The 16,171-nt window shown below is 49.5% G+C and overlaps 5 protein-coding genes across 5 annotated transcripts; 2 read left to right on the top strand and 3 right to left on the bottom strand.

Annotated features, from left to right (window-relative positions):
* Nucleotides 1-248: 248 nt before the first annotated feature.
* Nucleotides 249-6,094, top strand: JCM6883_003163 (uncharacterized protein; the record flags this gene model as incomplete). Its single annotated transcript, XM_076634951.1, has 23 exons — nucleotides 249-981; nucleotides 1,046-1,240; nucleotides 1,303-2,333; nucleotides 2,409-2,636; nucleotides 2,705-2,753; nucleotides 2,822-2,976; nucleotides 3,044-3,134; nucleotides 3,198-3,444; nucleotides 3,526-3,654; nucleotides 3,718-3,934; nucleotides 4,012-4,023; nucleotides 4,089-4,140; nucleotides 4,204-4,343; nucleotides 4,416-4,569; nucleotides 4,650-4,756; nucleotides 4,818-4,869; nucleotides 4,937-4,948; nucleotides 5,014-5,065; nucleotides 5,129-5,187; nucleotides 5,259-5,395; nucleotides 5,458-5,608; nucleotides 5,666-5,817; nucleotides 5,888-6,094. The coding sequence occupies 23 exons, from the start codon at nucleotides 249-251 to the stop codon at nucleotides 6,092-6,094; spliced, it is 4,362 nt and encodes a 1,453-aa protein (XP_076485054.1).
* A 1,326-nt stretch (nucleotides 6,095-7,420) lies between these two features.
* JCM6883_003162 (uncharacterized protein) lies at nucleotides 7,421-8,674 on the bottom strand (the record flags this gene model as incomplete). Its single annotated transcript, XM_076634950.1, has 6 exons — nucleotides 7,421-7,437; nucleotides 7,511-7,595; nucleotides 7,668-8,201; nucleotides 8,295-8,317; nucleotides 8,397-8,475; nucleotides 8,576-8,674. 6 exons carry the CDS (start codon nucleotides 8,672-8,674, stop codon nucleotides 7,421-7,423), a joined length of 837 nt encoding a protein of 278 aa, XP_076485053.1.
* A 422-nt stretch (nucleotides 8,675-9,096) lies between these two features.
* Nucleotides 9,097-9,558, top strand: JCM6883_003161 (uncharacterized protein; the record flags this gene model as incomplete). The annotated part of the gene is made up of 1 exon (XM_076634949.1): nucleotides 9,097-9,558. One exon carries the CDS (start codon nucleotides 9,097-9,099, stop codon nucleotides 9,556-9,558), a length of 462 nt encoding a protein of 153 aa, XP_076485052.1.
* Nucleotides 9,559-13,131: 3,573 nt separating this feature from the next.
* On the bottom strand, nucleotides 13,132-13,716 carry JCM6883_003160 (uncharacterized protein; the record flags this gene model as incomplete). The annotated part of the gene is made up of 3 exons (XM_076634948.1): nucleotides 13,132-13,263; nucleotides 13,327-13,401; nucleotides 13,462-13,716. The coding sequence occupies 3 exons, from the start codon at nucleotides 13,714-13,716 to the stop codon at nucleotides 13,132-13,134; spliced, it is 462 nt and encodes a 153-aa protein (XP_076485051.1).
* Nucleotides 13,717-15,092: 1,376 nt separating this feature from the next.
* JCM6883_003159 (uncharacterized protein) lies at nucleotides 15,093-16,080 on the bottom strand (the record flags this gene model as incomplete). Its single annotated transcript, XM_076634947.1, has 5 exons — nucleotides 15,093-15,182; nucleotides 15,256-15,330; nucleotides 15,402-15,680; nucleotides 15,768-15,836; nucleotides 15,899-16,080. Coding segments are annotated over 5 exons (695 nt in total), but the record flags the coding sequence as incomplete, so codon positions are not given.
* Between the last annotated feature and the right edge of the window lie 91 nt (nucleotides 16,081-16,171).

Here is a 16,171-nt window from a genome sequence, read left to right as displayed (position 1 = left end):
CGAGAAGACAAGCAAGAACAGCACGTGATTTAGCGATTTTCTTCGAGCCGAACGTTGAGCGACTCGCTGCTCTCGTTGAGCTAACATCGAGATTGATCAAAGGTAGCGAAGTAAGCAACGGTTTTTGACATTCTTCGCCGAAGACGGGAAAGTCAATCGGCGCTCTTCTCCTCCCACTATCCTTCATCACTGACCCTCTCACACATAGAGATTAGATCATCACATTCGCTTAACGGTTCAGCCGAGGGATGGCGTTCGGTTCGGCAACGCTCACTCGAACTCGAACCAAGACCAAGACCAAATCCTCGACCTCCACGAAGACTCGCCAGCGTTCCAGTACCAGTACGAGTCTCCTAACTAAATCAAGTCAACGCCAACCTTTGCTACCTCCATCTGGTTCCTCCTCCTCTTCTTCCTCTTCCGAAGGAGAAGCTTCATCATCTAAACAAGCACCTCCTCCTCCTCGACTCGTCCCACGTAGAGGATCAAGCAACTCGTCAGAGGAAGAAGAAAGTGATGATCCCGATTTCGGTACCGGTCTCACAGAAGCTACGGCGAGGGAAGTTGAAGCGTTGAAGAAAGTCGAGGAGGACAAAGTTAGGAGGGCTCAATTGAAAGAGTATAGGGATAGGGGGGAGGAAATACCAGAGGAATTGAAGAGAACCGTGGGAGGAGGAGGCGCGCAAGGGAAGAGCGGCAGGGGGAAGGAGAAGGGAGGAAAGAAGAAGAGGGAAATGAAACCGGAAGTTAGGGCTCTATTGCAGGGACTTGAGCCGGGGATTGGGAGAACAGATGACGAGATAATGAAGTTGAGCGAGAATGGGGAAGGGAAGAGGAGGGGAATGCTAGAAACGGACGACGAGGAAAGTGATGGAATGAATGGAAAACCGACGAAACCGACTTTCGATTGGACGTTCAAGAAGACGGAATTGGAGAAACGGAATCAGATCAAATTGGATCCGGTGTTCTTCGAAACTGGAGGTGAGCCTAGTCTCCGTACGAGTTGTTCAGCGGGAGCGAAAATCTGATCGTTTTTGTTTTTCAGCTCTTCAACGACGCGCGATCGCTAAGCCTCCTCCTCGCCCTCGCCCTCCCCCTTCGGCTCTCGACCTCGATTACAGCGAAATAGATCTCATCAAGCATCTCGAACGACGATGGGTACATAAATCAGATCCATTAGCTATGAGTAAAGAGAGGAAAAATCTCGAAGAACGATTGAATCCTCTCATTAAACTACTCAGTACGCCGCCTTCTCTCACTCTACACTATACGACACAGAACGCTGATATGGTTTCGCTGCAGACGTCAAAGTCACGGTAGTCGAAGATGGAGAAGAAGCGATCGAATCCAACGTTCGAAACTCCGATTCTGCCTCCTCATCTCCCGACGATTCTTCAAACTCCTCCGACGCCGAATTCCCCACGCGACAAAAGAAGAACAAGTCTAAGTCTAAACGACGCAAGGGCCGACTCGACTCGACCTACGTCGTCCGAGGTGTCGATACGGACGACGAGAATGAACGAGAGATGGATCCGAAAGATACGCCGGATTTCAGTGAGGACGAGGAAGGGAATTGGAATAGTGATGGAATGGGAGGTGCTAGTGCTACTTGGGCTACTACTACTCGAACAGTCGATGTCAAACCGAGCAGGATCGAAATCGTCGAGGGAAACGAGAAGATGGAGATTGATTTCGCTCTGAAAGAGGAGGAGGAGGAGGAGGACATCAAACCGAAACTCGAAGAACTCTCAGTCCCGAACATTTATACGGGAGACGTAGGCGTTATCGATCTACTCGATGAACCCGATACTGAACCGTCAGATATCGAATCGACCTCCGTTGCGAATCGTCTTCCACCTCGTTGCCTCCTCGCCAATCAAGCTCGTACACAGACAATCAAGGTTGAAAGAGCTGCGGAGGAATGGGACGAAGAGGTTAAACGACAAGAAGAAGTACTCAAAAGGAGGATCGAATCCCAATCCCAATCCCAATCTCAATCGCAGTCTCAATCTCAACCTCGAGCTACGGATGATCTCGATTTCGACCTCGATCTCGATGTCGACGACGAAGATGATCAAGACGTCGATGAGCAAACTCTTCGAATGTTGAAACAAGAGAAGGAGAGAGCTCTCGTGATCGAGCAGAGGAAGGCGAATCAGGAGCGTAGGGAGCGTACCAGGAGAGAGGAGGAAGCACTCGCGCTGGCGCGGGTCAAGCAAGAAGCAGAGGAGACTTCGAATAGAGAACGAGAATTGTACGAGGGAGAGGAGGACGATGATTTCGAGGAAGAACCTGCTGCTTGGGAAGTTGCTCAAGTCAAGAAGGATACCAAGGTACGTCGTGTCTTTCTATCGGGTCCGAACGAGCTCTACTAATCTGTTGGAGGTCGATCGCACGAATATTTTCAGCCGAAAGTGACTCTACCTTACACGATCAAACGAGGTCGACCGAAATTCATCGTTCAAACTCTCGAACAACATCGTACAGGCGCTCATTTGCTCGACGACGACGACGACGAAGGTGCCGAAATCCCTGCTTCGATCAATAAATTCCTTCGACCGTATCAGAGAGAAGGAGTAGAGTTTCTTTGGGGTCAATGGAAGAAGAACCTTGGAGGGATTTTGGGGGACGATATGGTGAGCTCACCTGCTAGGATCTCAGTCGCTGTTGAAGAGACTGATGACGGTTCGCCACACTCGCGCAGGGTCTTGGGAAAACGATTCAAGTCATCGCTTTTCTTTCCGCTGTCATGGGTACGTCCCGAGTCTTATCCTGCTCGTGCACTTTCGCACACTTCACTGAAGACGGAGCGCTCGAACAGGCAAGAAAGGATCGCACAATTCCGACGTCGACAAACGAAAGAACGCGATCAACGAACTCGAAGAAGGAGTCGATTCTCCCTCAGATCTCGGTCCGACTTGTCTCATCGCTTGTCCCGCTTCGGTTCGAAACAACTGGGAACGAGAATTTCAAACTGTGAGTTTTCGTTTCTCGCGAGCTCGTTTCTCGGAGCGATTCAACCTGACTTTCTTTCTCCGAGCAGTGGGGTTACTTTGACGTAGCCGTCTACGAAGGAACGAAGGAGCAACGAGCGAGTACGATCCAGAGGTTCCGACGTGGTTACGTCGACGTTCGTGAGTTGACGCGCGAATTGAGTCTCCTCGATGGCGGCTTCAGCTCACCGTTTCATTTGACAGTGATCGTTGGAATGGAATCCGTTCGAGATCAGATCGACGAATTCTCACGACTCGACATCACACTCTTGATCATCGACGAAGCTCATCGACTCAAGAATCCGAAATCGTCGTTGACTGAAGCTTTTCACAAATTCCCAACTCGACATCGCTACGGTTTGACGGGTACGGCGATTCAGAACGATTTGGACGAGATGTGGTGTATCTTGAATTATGCGAATCCGGGTCACGTTGGAGTGAGACGTCAATGGTGAGATTTTCATTCTCTCTCTCTCTCTCTCTCTTCGATTTCGATTCGAGCTCATTCATTGACAAATTTTGCGATGGACAGGCAAGATTTGATTACTCGGCCGCTCAAACACGCTCAGAAGAAAGAAGCGACCGCTTCAGAACTCGCTCTCGGACGATCTCGAGCGAGCGCACTCGTCGGAATCCTCTTACCTCATTTCTGGCTTCGACGGTAAGCGATCCTGCCTGCTTCTCGCGATGAGCCGTCCAGCTCACGTCGACGCTCGATCGACAGTACGAAAGACTCTGTTCAACTTCAACTCCCTCGCAAACGAGACAACATTGTTCTCTGTCCTCTCACCGATTTGCAAAAAGACGTTTATCGAAGAATCCTCGCCCTCGAAGATGTCAAGATTATTCTCACGGCTGATGATCCGTGTCCTTGTGGGGAGAAAGATACGGAGGGATTACCTTACAGGAGAGGAAGTTGTTGTGATCAAGGTTGGACGAAGGTGAGTCGTTTTTTTCATGAGTTTGCGACGCGAGTTTCGAGGAAGTAGCTGACTCTCGAGACGGTGTCATTGCGTAGCTTATCTTCAAGGTGAGAAAGTCTGCTCGTTGGTCGCTCGATACTCGACTGACTCCAGTCTTTTTCACCTGCTGCAGTACATCGTTCTCTTTCAGAAAATCAGTAATCATCTCGCTTTGATCTATCCTGGTCCGTCGTTTCCCTCTTCACACTCTTGTTCAGCATTTTTCCTGACTTGTATTGTCGTCGTAGATCGCTCCGAAGCCGATTCGAATTTGGAGAAATACAAACAAGATCTCGAATGGTCTAAAGCTGCATTTCCCGACGACTATCAAAAACGTAAACCTGGTAAAACCGCTTTTGCCGATCCTCAACTATGTGGAAAGTGGACCGTACGTTCTTTACTACTCCGTCTCTCTCAGCTCTCTTCTCGTCGATTTCGCTGACATGTTCGGGGGAATTAGGTTCTTTGCGAACTCCTCGAATTGTGGTACAAGAATGGAGACAAGGTTTTGATCTTCAGCATGTCACTCAAGGTTCTCGAACTCCTTTCGGATCTAATGGAGACGACTCATTACAAATATCTCGTCCTTGATGGGAAAACTCAAGCTGAACATCGTCAGTTCTCTCCCTCCCTCTTTCTCCCTCCTTTTTCGTCTTTGCTTTCTCGGTACTGACGGATGGATTGAGGTGAGTAGGTATGGATCTTGTCGATGAATTCAATGATCCAGAGGGAGATAAGTTTGCATTCCTAATCTCGACGAGAGCCGGTGGAGTTGGACTCAATTTGAAAGCTGCGAATAAGGTATGTCCTCTCCCATCTCAGCGGTTCGTGATGAAGTGCTGAGACGGACCATTTCACACAGGTCGTCATCTTCGATCCGAACTGGAATCCATCTCATGATCTGCAAGCGATGGGTGAGCTCGGATTTCGCTTCTCTCTCTCGAATCTCGAAGAAAGACTGATTTCTCGCTTTCTTATTAGATCGAAGTCATCGTTCGTACCGCTTCCTCTACCGCGAGTGTTCCGACTGGTAGATGATTGATACGGTTTTCGAACAGGTTTTGGTCAAACGAAAGAAGTCGACGTTTACCGACTCGTCGGAGCTGGAACGTGAGTCCTCCGTATCGCTCGAGAATATACTTGCCCGAACGAGAATCTCACGACTTTTCTTAGTCTCGAGGAACTCATTCTGAATCGACAACAATACAAACGAGCTCAAGCGAGCGTTGGATGTCAGTCCTTCCTCTCCTCTCTTCTGCCTTTCTTCTCGGACACTGACACGCCTCTCTGTGGCTACGCGTAGACGATGCAACCTCTGAACGACGTCTCTACTCGGGAGTTCAAGGCGAAGGAAAAGAATTCGCCGGAGAATTATGGGGAGTCAAAAACATCTTTAAATTCTCTGAGCATATCTCTCTTACGGAGAAATCTATACGTCAAGTGAGTCTCTGTTTCTTATCAGCAGCGCTTGAACGAAGCTGACTAGGGACGTTGAGTCGCAGATGCAAATTGAGGAATCGGAATATGCTCGAATTGCAGAACTCGAGGATGGAGGTTCTCCACCACCCGTTCCGGACTACGATGACGAATCGAACGCGAAAGGTATCGTAGCTGAAGTGACTGGGTTGAAAGCGAAAGATGATTCTTCGAAGAGTGCGTTTTCCTCTCTCTCTCGTCGTCGATCGTTTCTCTGATTGACAATTCGTGTAGAGTTGACGCCGGCGCAACTTGAGAGATTGAGGAAACAAGAAGAAGAGAGATTGAGGATCGCGAGTATTTTAGGGGGGAAAATCACAGTTCAGAGCGATTCGGTACTTGGGGGTTCGAAAGTTGAGGAATATCGTTCGAGGTTGGCTCTCAAGGTAAGCTTACTTTTATCTCTCTCTGCTGCTATTCTAGAGTGAGCTGACGGTTTCGCTTGCATTGGAATAGGCCGCTTCCTCAAAGGGAAAATCTCGTCGACAATCCGCTGCCGCTCCTCCCCCTCTTCCCTCGAGAATTCGTTCCGCTCCCGCCGCTCCAACGACGATGAAACCTAGGAAACGAACGTCCCTCGATGTCGACACGAGCGATTCGAGCGATGATGGATCAGTGCCGGTTTATGATCCGATGAAACGAGGGAAGAAAAGTAAGAAATGAGTGAGAGAGCAAGGCGGTTAGAGCAGACACAGAGGAGAAGTTGTAGAGCGACTAGGGGAGGAGGGGGGCGGAGTTTCTTGGGTATTGTTTCGTTTCGTCGTCGTTTTTTTGTTGTTGATTTTCTTTTTCAGGTTTCCGAAACTTACCTCTCGTTTTACTCATTTTCTATCAAACGGCTTCGTTCGCTTGATCTGGAGCCTGCTCTGCTCTGTCCTCTTCGCGAATCCTCCGTTGGCTCTACTTACTTCCCCGTCTCGCTTTCCATTCGTCGATGAAAAACTCCTTTTCTCTCTTTGGTAAGCTCTTTCAAAGGTCTAGCGCGGCTCATTCTGAGCCCCTTTTCCTGGAGTCGCCTATGAGTCGACTCTGTGACGATTCAATGCCGACTGATTCGTAGGACCGAGAGCACTCGGAACGAGACATTCCACTTGCTTGAAATTTTTCACAACCTCGCACTAATTTCGAGAACCATTCCCTCAAATTTCGAGAACTATTCCCTCATCCTTCAGCGCTTCGGTTTCGAGAACGCTCGTCGGCCATTCAAGCATGAACCTGAATAAATGAAAAAGGAAAGCTCGAACCGAATCGAGAGTCCGAAAGAGAGAGAGAGAGATTTTCGAAACAAGACACCAGAAGATTTCTGTCCATCGTTTGCGAGTCAGTCGACGTTTGATAGTTCCTCTCTCCGAATCACACCCGATTCAGCCTCAATGATTCCTCACTTCTCGCTCAGAAGATCATCGACATAGCTGGAATCGAAAGAATCAAGCTCAGCTCGGTCGCTCTTTCAGATTCTTCGAACGAACGAGCTTGATACGCCTCGACATCTCGACGTTGGTTTGACAGCCGAGGTATCTATTACAAGCCAGGATTTCTGTGGAGCAGAATGAGCAAGTGAGGAGCGACTGGAATGAGGAAAAAGAAAAGAATGAGTAAGTGAGCTTTGATCTCAGAGAAAGCTCTCTTCTTCTCTCCTCTCTGCTTGGTCTCCCACAGGAGACAGCTCTGTGTTAACTCGCACTTCTTCTCAACTTCAGACCAGACACTCAGTCGCGCAAGCGAGAAATCGAAAAAGCCTCGCAGCGGAAGACGAATCTCGAGGGCTTTTTTCTTTTTTCTCTCTGCGTCTCTCTCGCAAGCGATTGCGGACGAAGCAACTCAAGGAGGTAACGCAGAGAACCCATTTTCAATTCAGGGTAAAAACCAGCAGGCAAAACACAAAACGGACGACGAAACTCTTTCTTTTCTTATAAACAAAAAAACCTTCGAACGATTCAAGCAACGACGACGAGGTGATCAACACCTAGCAGGCGTACTCGAAGGCGTTTACCAGCAGAGGTAACCTATCATGTATAGAAATCGAAAGTTAGTTGAAGAACGATGGGAAGATGAAAGAAGGGGAGAAAGTTTTCTTGCCTCCATCGACGTAGTTGGAAGAACCGGTAGTGTAGGAAGTGTAACCGGAGAGGAGGAAGACGGCGGGAGCGGCTTGTTCGTAAACCTGCGAGAAGCGAATGCGAGTAAGCACCAATCCCTTTCTCTCGAAACAAAGAGAGAAGAAATGTGAGCTTACCTCGGAGAAACGACCAAGAGGAACTTCCTTGCATTGGTTCTCTCGGAGTTTAGGGTCCATATGGTTCGTTTGATCAGTCTTGATGAAACCAGGGTTCAAGTTGTTTACTCGAATCCCATGAGGAGCCCATTCGGCCGCGAGACAACGAGACAAGTTCGAGACGGCACCTTTCGAGGAATTGTAGAAGCATTGAGTGATCGGGGAGTTGACGATAGTGTCGGACATGGAAGAGACTACTACGATAGATCCAGGGTGAGAACGTTTGATCCAGAGATCGGCCGCGGCTTGACAAGTGTTGAAAACTCCGAGGACGTTGACTCCGAAGACCTTGTTGAAATCGTCCGAAGTGAGTTCGAGAGCGGGCTTGACGATGGAGATACCGGAGTTGGCGGCGACGGCGTGGATAGGTCCGAGATCTTTTTCGATTTGGGCGAAAGTAGACTTGACTTTCGAAGAATCTCCGACGTTGCATTGGTATGCTTTGACGGTCTTGCCGTACGACTTGGCGAGGTTCGCAGCGACTTCTTCGGCGTCCTATGCGAGTGGGATCGAGTGCAAAGAGAGAGAACGAGAGGGAACGACGTCAGCTCGGTCTCGAACTTCTCTGCGTTTGTACTCGTAACTCACCTTGGCAGAGTTGTAGATCATAGCTATTCATCGGGATTCATCGTCAATCATCGGAACTCACAAACGAAATAGGAGTAAGGAGGAAGTGGGTTAGTTACTTACCGACGGTGGCGTTTGCATTGAGAAGAGCTTCAGAGATTCCGAGTCCTAGACCACGGTTACCTCCCGTAACTACAACAACCTGTACTCATCCCAGCGTTGTAGGAGTCGATCAGTTTTCGATCCGAATGAGGGCGAACCCCCCTCGGCTCGGGGAGAAGGGAAAGAGAAGGGAAGCATACCTTTCCTTCGAAATCAATCGAGAATCCCTTGGAGGAAGGGGAGAAGGGGTTGGGAGGAGGAGGAAGGGTGGAAGTGATCTTGGTGACGGAGGCAGACATGACGATGGGAGAGTTTCTATCGGGCGAGAGAGAGAGTTAGATCGGCGTGTTCAGTGAAGAGAGTAAGAGAGAAGAAGCTCACTTTGAGTTGGGGAGTAGAGTAGAAGAAAAAGCGAGAAGAAGTTGAAGTGAAGAAAGGGAAAGAGAGAGAGAGAGAAACAAACGACTCAGGAGAGCGAACAAGCGAGCGAACGACAGACAGACGTCACTCGCATTTTCTTGCTCTGAGCGAGTGACTGGAGTTCCACACTTTTTCCTTCTTCACCGACCCAGTGTCTTTCGGTCAACGACACAACGCGAACAGCACCCTCATCCCGCGCTCAAACGAAACAAGGCAACCCGTACGGCTTTCTGCAACGTGTCACTCAACTCTCCCTTCCCTCTCCCCTTCTCTCGCACTCTCTCACAATCAGCAGACCAATATGTCTTTCCCCTCCCGCTCAGCTTCCCCAGCTCTCTCATCCCGTCCGTCCTCCCCAAACTTCCTCAATCAATCAACCTCGGGGAATCGAAGAGCTCTTGCGCAAAACACTACTTTGAACCTCTCGGCTCTTCTAGCCGATCTGTCTACACTCGGGGAGAATCCGACTCTTTTCAGAGGGAGCTCGTTCGGCTCACGCGAACGCGAGGAGGAGGTACCACAACAAGGAGGAGGGAGAGGGAGGAATTTAGAGGAATTGATTGAGAAAGGACCTGGGGGGTTAACGAGGGAAGAAGCAGCGTTGATCAGTGAGGAATGGGTTGAGAGGATGGAGAACGTTTTGAGGGAGGTTGAGGGGGTATTGAAAGAAAGACAGGGAGGAGGAGAAGGAGGGAAAATTGGACGAATGAACGGGGTTGAGGAATGGGTTGATGGCGTCGAGACAGGGTTGGGAAATGCGTGAGAGCGTGGAGTGAGAGGAAGGAGTTGAGGAGAGGGAAGGGAAGGTGAGTCGGACGAGAGGACGAGTGATGAGTTGAACCAGTTCTGACTTGTCTTCTGCGAACCGATCACAGTCGCTTTCTTTTCGAAGGTCTGCCTCCTCGAACTCGTATCCCTTCGACTCGAGATCGACGCAAAAGCCTCCCCTTCGCCGCTTTCGATACGACCCGGGTTTTCGATTCGACCCAATTCGACTTTCCGCCTCGAAACTTTCGAAACTTTCGACAAATCGACACTTCAATGACCATTACGACGAGCTCAACCGGATGTCGTACCCGATACGAAAAGCAAGTTGATGATGCTCAGACTTGGCTCCACGAACGATCGGTATGGGAAGGAGGAAAACGAAAAGATTTAGAGAAATCTCGAGGAAAGGTTAAACAAAGAAGGAGCTGAAAAGGGGGAGTTTGTACGTATGCCAATCCAACCACCCCCTTTTCCCTCGTCGACCGTGCTGCTCGGGCGGACTTTGGTAGAGTCAGCTCAAGGCGGACGGAGCGACAAGCTTGCGAGGAATCTTCGACTCGAGTTTCGGCGCTTTATGGAAATACTAACGGTTGTCAGCAGGTCAAGATCATTCCGATTGGAAACAGCGGTCAAGAAAGGTACGTCGAAGATTCTGATTAGTCACGATTTCTCTTCGGTTTGAAAGAATTTGGACTTATCATAATCTTTGTCGACAGAATCTCGTTCTTCAAGGCTTCTTTTCCTCGATGACAATTTCAAAAGGCTGAGAGATCCTCGAATCAACTCGAAGAGCGGAGGCTTGGTGATTAAAAAAGAGATAGTCGAGCGTTCGTCTCGAAGAAATAGGATGGAAAAGTGAAGGAGTTTCGGAGTTTGAGGTGAGAGCTCGTTATTGGCATCAGATATCGTCTCGAGTCATGTCTGATACACAGTCGAACGACATCTCACAGCTAGGAGAAGTCCATCCCGAGCGACCCGAACGATTGTCGCGCGAAACGAAGAGAGACCGACAGAATTTCAAGCTCAAACGATTTATTCTCGTATTCTTCGTGTTTCGGTTCCGAATTCTCGCTCTCATCTCCCGTCTTCTGGGTTTGTTAAAGCGTTCGGTCAACATGGTGATGGATAAGGTGAGCCATCGATGGAATCAGTCTATAAAGTTAACTGATTCTTTTTCGTACGTCTTACAGGCGCCGCGATGCTCCTTCATCTCTTCTCGAGATCCTCTCATCTCTATCAAGCGAAATAGAGTACTGGGCTCGGGTGATTGTCGCCATCCGGACACTCGAAAACAAGAACGATTCGAGGTGCGTTCTGAGTTTTCGTCTTTCGAGCAATCAACTCACCTCAAAAGCTGATCAATCTCTTCTCCTGAACTCCTCCTCTCGAATCGACGGCTCGGATCGCTCAGTAACGTCACAGTAAACGGATCACTACTCGTGAAGATGTTCGATCCGATTTCGAAAGTTGGTTAATTATCGACGATTCTGTGTTTTCTCGAGAAGCTGAAGCATCCGGGTGGGAACCGGGATCGACCAGAAGGTGCGTCGAGGATTCTCTTCAGTTACAATCTCGACAACTTGCGAGAATGCGAACTGGATCGACTTCGCTTCGCCCCGTAGATTTCTCTCTCAAACATTTCGACCCCTGCTCGGAGGACCTCAAGCTTGGTGATCCGGTCGACCCGAAATTCGTTCAACGCGGGGAATAGCCGGAAATCCGAGCTCGAATGGTTCTTGAAGGGACAAGAGAGGGAGGGTGGAAAAGTAAAGGAGTTTCGAATTCGAGGTGAGAGCTCTTTGCTGGCATCAGTTTTGTCGTTGAGTCCCCTCTGATGGTCAGTCGTCGACCCCTCACAGGGAGAAGGAAGAGAGCGAGTAACTAGACCAACGCTCAGGGAAAGAAGCGAAACGTCGTCAAGCTCAAACGATTTTCCGATTTTGCCGTCTCGATTTCGGACTCTAGGATCCCGTTCCGAAGGGAGATCGTTCTCGATGTGCAGATCGTCATGATATCCAACAAGGTGAGCGATTGGAGTGAAGAGTCGGGGAATCGTCTGACTGACTGCTTGCTGTCTTTCGTTTCAGATTCGCCCTCGTTTCCTTTTCCCCCCGCACTTCCCTCCCCCTCGCAGCGCCTCATCTCTCCCTCTCGTGTAACCTGATCACTTGCCTCGCTGTCGTCGTGCTCCTTCGGAATTCGAGATCGACAACAAGTCAAGGTGAGTTTTTCTTTCATCTTCGAACTATCAGTCACGTCGGAAGCTGATCAATCTCTTCTCTCTATCTCATCCTCTTGCTTCGATGACTTGCCTAGTCCTAGCAAGCTCTCAAAGAATGGAACGACATTTGCAAACACCTACCATTCAATGTTCGAAACTCGGTCGGTCGCTGGCGATTCTGTCGTTTCACGAGAAGTCAAGATCCATCGAATGGACAAAGCATTGAACTTGAGGTGCGTCGAGGATTCTCTTCAGTTACGTTCTCGTCGTCTGTGAGAACGCGAACTAAAGAAGTTTTCTGACGCTAGATTTCTCTCCCAAACATTTCAACCCGTATTCGGACGACCCAAAACTCGACAATTCGATCGATTCGAAAGTATATAGCACGAGGAGAAGCCAGAAATCCGAGCTCGAACCGTCGTTGCGCGAAGAAGAGAGGTGGAAAAGTAAAGGAGTTTCGGATTCAAGGTGAGAGCTCTCGGTTAGTATCAGTCCCGCCGTGGTTTTGGTCTGATTCCGATTTCGAAGAGCTTCCACAGTGAGGAGAAGTCGAATACCTAGCGACTCGAACGTAAGGAGAAGAAGACAGAATGGAAACTTTTCAAGCTCGAGCAGTTCTCCGATTTTCGATTTCGATCTCGCTTCCTCTCGTCCTGGATCTCCGAGTTCCTTCCACGGTGGAATCGCTCTAGATAAGCAGACGAGTCGTCGCGACGTATGAAAGGTGAGCGATGGAGGTCGACAGTCGAGAAATCGTTGATTGACTGTTTCTCGTTCTATTGACTCGCAGCCCGCACCGTCTTCATCCGACCCAATTCTTTCGCTCGTATCATATCGTTTATCTCGAGCGAGTCTCTATATTCGCCTCGCGTTTCCGGCAGCCGAATTGTCTCCTCCAAGACGACGACAAGGTGAGACCGTTTCTCTTTGCGGTCTCGAGTGCCGCCAAGTGACGGTAACTGACGGATCTCAGCAATCAATGCATCTCAGATAACATCCCTCGATTGCGAGAATATACCGGATCGGAAAGAAAACTTGATCACGAAAGAAAAGGTCGGTGGAGAAGCTTCGTCAGTATGCGATCTAGCTTCCAAGAGCGTGAACTGAAGTGATTCCCTCCGTACAGCTAGCTACATATACTCTTGCTTCTGCTTCTGCTGTGAGGGAAGCTTCGTTGGCGTTTCTGTGGCGTTTCTGTGTTGAAACCGAGATATGGATTTCCGTGACTCTCTCGAGACTCGAGAAGTTATGTTAGGGGAAACCAAGGTCAGATTAAAATAGATAAGTTAAGGGAGCAAGTGTCTATCGGTAGCTACAAAGAAAGAAGAGAGCGAGAAGAAAGAAATTTCACGAAAAGTTTCGGAATCGATATCCTCCTTCTGACGATCGTCCATTTGTGTAAGCGAGCACGTTACTGATGAGAGCTTGTCGGAGTCCGATACGAGCTCGAGAGTGAGCTAATGAACGGAAAGAGGTAGTCTAGAGCAGAAGAAAGAGGCGTCAACGAGAAGATTTCTTGAGTGGGAAACGAAAGGAACTCACGGGAAGAAGTCCAGCGAGAAAGTTCTTCACTTCGTATGGCCCTTGAACGACTAGGTGACCATTATCCCGCTTCAGCTGTCAAAGATCTAGAGGATTAACGCGAGCTCATTGGCTCAAAACCAAGGTTTGACTCACGAACGCATGTTGTTCAGTCGTGGAATCCCTCACAATCACCAGCTTGTCATAAACCTTCTCGAAAGTCGTTTTGCTCTCCCACAGAGTCTTGTCATTGCTAGGTTCAACCGTTTTGAAGAAATTCGTCTTCCATTGAGATTCGAGGAGCGGTCGATCCCGATCTGACAGGCCGTTGAATCTACAAACGGCCGCAAGCATCGCGTCGAGAGCGTCGTGGATCTGGCTCGATCGGCGGCTGACATCGAGAGAGGACATGCTGAGGCGAAAAAGAGTGGTGGAAGAGAAGAAAGCAAGAAGGAGATCTGTGGATTTTTTTCTATTCAAGAGCGGAGAAGTTCGCATGGGTCCGTTTCAACTGACGCTCATTCCCGTTCGGTCGCGAGTCAGAGCCTCCTCGAGGAACGAGCAGAGGGATCGAGATCGTATGGGTCTCAGGGGAGAAACAGGAGAAACGAGGAAACGAGCGTCGAGGGAATGAGCTGTCGGGGCGGGATTGTTTCCAGCACTGAGCTATACTGATTCACAGGTCGCTTCTGAGCCGCTGTACAGGCTGGGCGCCGAGCAGAGGGCGAAAGGCGAGAAAGAAGATGAAGCGGAGGGAAAGAGTGGGAACGGGGCAAGTTGGCTTGAGAGCAGCACGAGGCGGTTGCGAAGGATACAGTGAGGTCAGGGAGCGTAAAACGGAGCTGGACTATACGTTAGGTGAGCTGTACAGGGCGAAAAGGGAAGTCGAGATCTTGAATCGCTTCTTGACTCCCAATCACTCACTCGCTCTATCAGTGCTCCTCGCTACAGTCGGCAGAAGTTCACAACGAACCTCCTCCGGTCACCAATCTGACACCCTGATTCCAGATCGCTCGAATTCACCAGTTTTACCTCGAATTGAATCCTCGCCTCTGCCCACCGACTCAAGCCCTCAGAGCATCAAAGAGTACGTACAGGCATCTGTATCATACAACAGCTCTCATGTCGCGCCGCTCTCTCACGCTCAAAGTTACTCAAGCACTCGCCTTCGCTCTCTTCGATCGATCTCTTCTCCCCTCGACTACGATCGGCTTTCGTTGATTATCTAGTACTACGCAGCGTAGCTCGACAGGTAGCTAGTCTACCTCGGAAAGCTGGGAACTCAAATTGAAGCGGAAGGAGAATCGATTAATCGTGAGTTTTCTCGAATTTCGATCCGACACGATGTAGCATCGTCTCCGCGCAGCTGACCTGCGTATGAGCTGCGAGATACAGTCTCCGACGTGCTCGGCTTTCGCACGATTCATCCCCGGGTTCCCAGTTCTGGCTGCTTCGCGACCTCGGTTCTCGCTCGCGCGTTGGTTTTCTCGAAAACAGATCCTTTTGCTTCCTCTCCGCTCCGGATTTCCTGCCGCGTCTGCTAAGGGAACCCCGTTGCTGTCGACCTCTCTCTGAGCGCCCTCGGTGTAATCTTGCTTCCGTTCTCAAGAATCAAGAAAAATGCGACGGTTTTGTTTCGCTCCGGGCGCGCTCTAGAGTCGACAATAACGATGAAAACGAACCGAAGGAAGTAGAAAGGTTCGACTCAAAGACAAAGTGAAATTGGCATGGAGCGTAGGAAAGAGGAAGAAGAAGAGCAGTATCTGAAGTTCAAGAAAGCTTCGCGATTAGAAACGATCGAGCGCTCTTCTCGAAACGGGATGAAACTTGGTGAGCGCGTTTTCAGTCGTCAGGGGGGTGATCCAGTGGGCAGGAGGCTAATGAACCGGTGACAGTGATCAGTATCTTGCGGGAAACAATGGAACAAGACGGTTTTTGACTGCGACGAACGTTGAAAGAGTGCAATCTCATGCGGATAGCTTGGAGCGTGAAGCAAGGGACTGGGTTACCGGTAAAGTCGACGACCTATCGAGAAAGGAGAAAGATGAGAATCAATCGAAAGCAGCAGTGAGAAAAGAAAGAAACGTGAGACTAACGTTGTAACGTTCCGTGGCACCGGCTGATCGGTGTTCGAGAATGAGGTACTTGAGAACTTTGAGCTCTCTTGCAATTTGTAACCAGTGTCGACGAGGCATCTCTTTGCGTTGTTCTTTGAGCCACGGAGGAATGAGAGCTTCGGTAACTCTCTTCATGTAATTCTGGATATCGGTGTAATTCCTTGCTGTGGTTGTGTGTTCACGAGCGTCGTTCTCGACACGCCAGGCGACCAGTCCTGCCCCTCGAGAGACTTCGACATACCAAAAATCTGCCTCGGTCTAGGGAAGAAAAATCGAAAGTCGAGGGACGAGTTCATCAGCGCGCAAATAATGAGGGAGGATGCGGAAGTGAGAAGAAATGCTGACCTCGACGAGATCTCCGTCGTCGACGATACGAGCGAAAGTAGGATTGATCTGACCATTCTTCGAAACAAGCTGTCCGAAGAATTGCCCTCAGCTCGAGCAACAGCAGGTAGTTGACAACGGGAAGAACTCACTCTTGCATCACCCTTCTTGAGCTTCTCGTGAATGTCTTGTAAGAATCTCTTGATCCATTCATACGCTTTCTGCGTTTTACTCGATCTCAAGAAAATCCCCTTCACCCTTTCAGCCCAGACGTGCGCGACCTGAAATTCCTCAGGCTTTAACCCCGCGATGTCGAGAATGGCCTCGACCCATTCTTGGGGTTAGGGTTAGGGTTAGGGTTAGGGTTAGGGTTAGGGTTAGGGTTAGGGTTAGGGTTAGGGTTAGGGTTAGGGTTAGGGTTAGGG

Source organism: Sporobolomyces salmoneus (assembly GCF_050403485.1).
Source record: "Sporobolomyces salmoneus JCM6883 DNA, S_salmoneus_JCM6883_v1_ctg77, whole genome shotgun sequence".
Taxonomy (NCBI): domain Eukaryota; kingdom Fungi; phylum Basidiomycota; class Microbotryomycetes; order Sporidiobolales; family Sporidiobolaceae; genus Sporobolomyces; species Sporobolomyces salmoneus.
The sequence above is the reverse complement of the archived record's forward strand: the minus strand, read 5'-3'. Positions and strand labels throughout refer to the sequence as shown.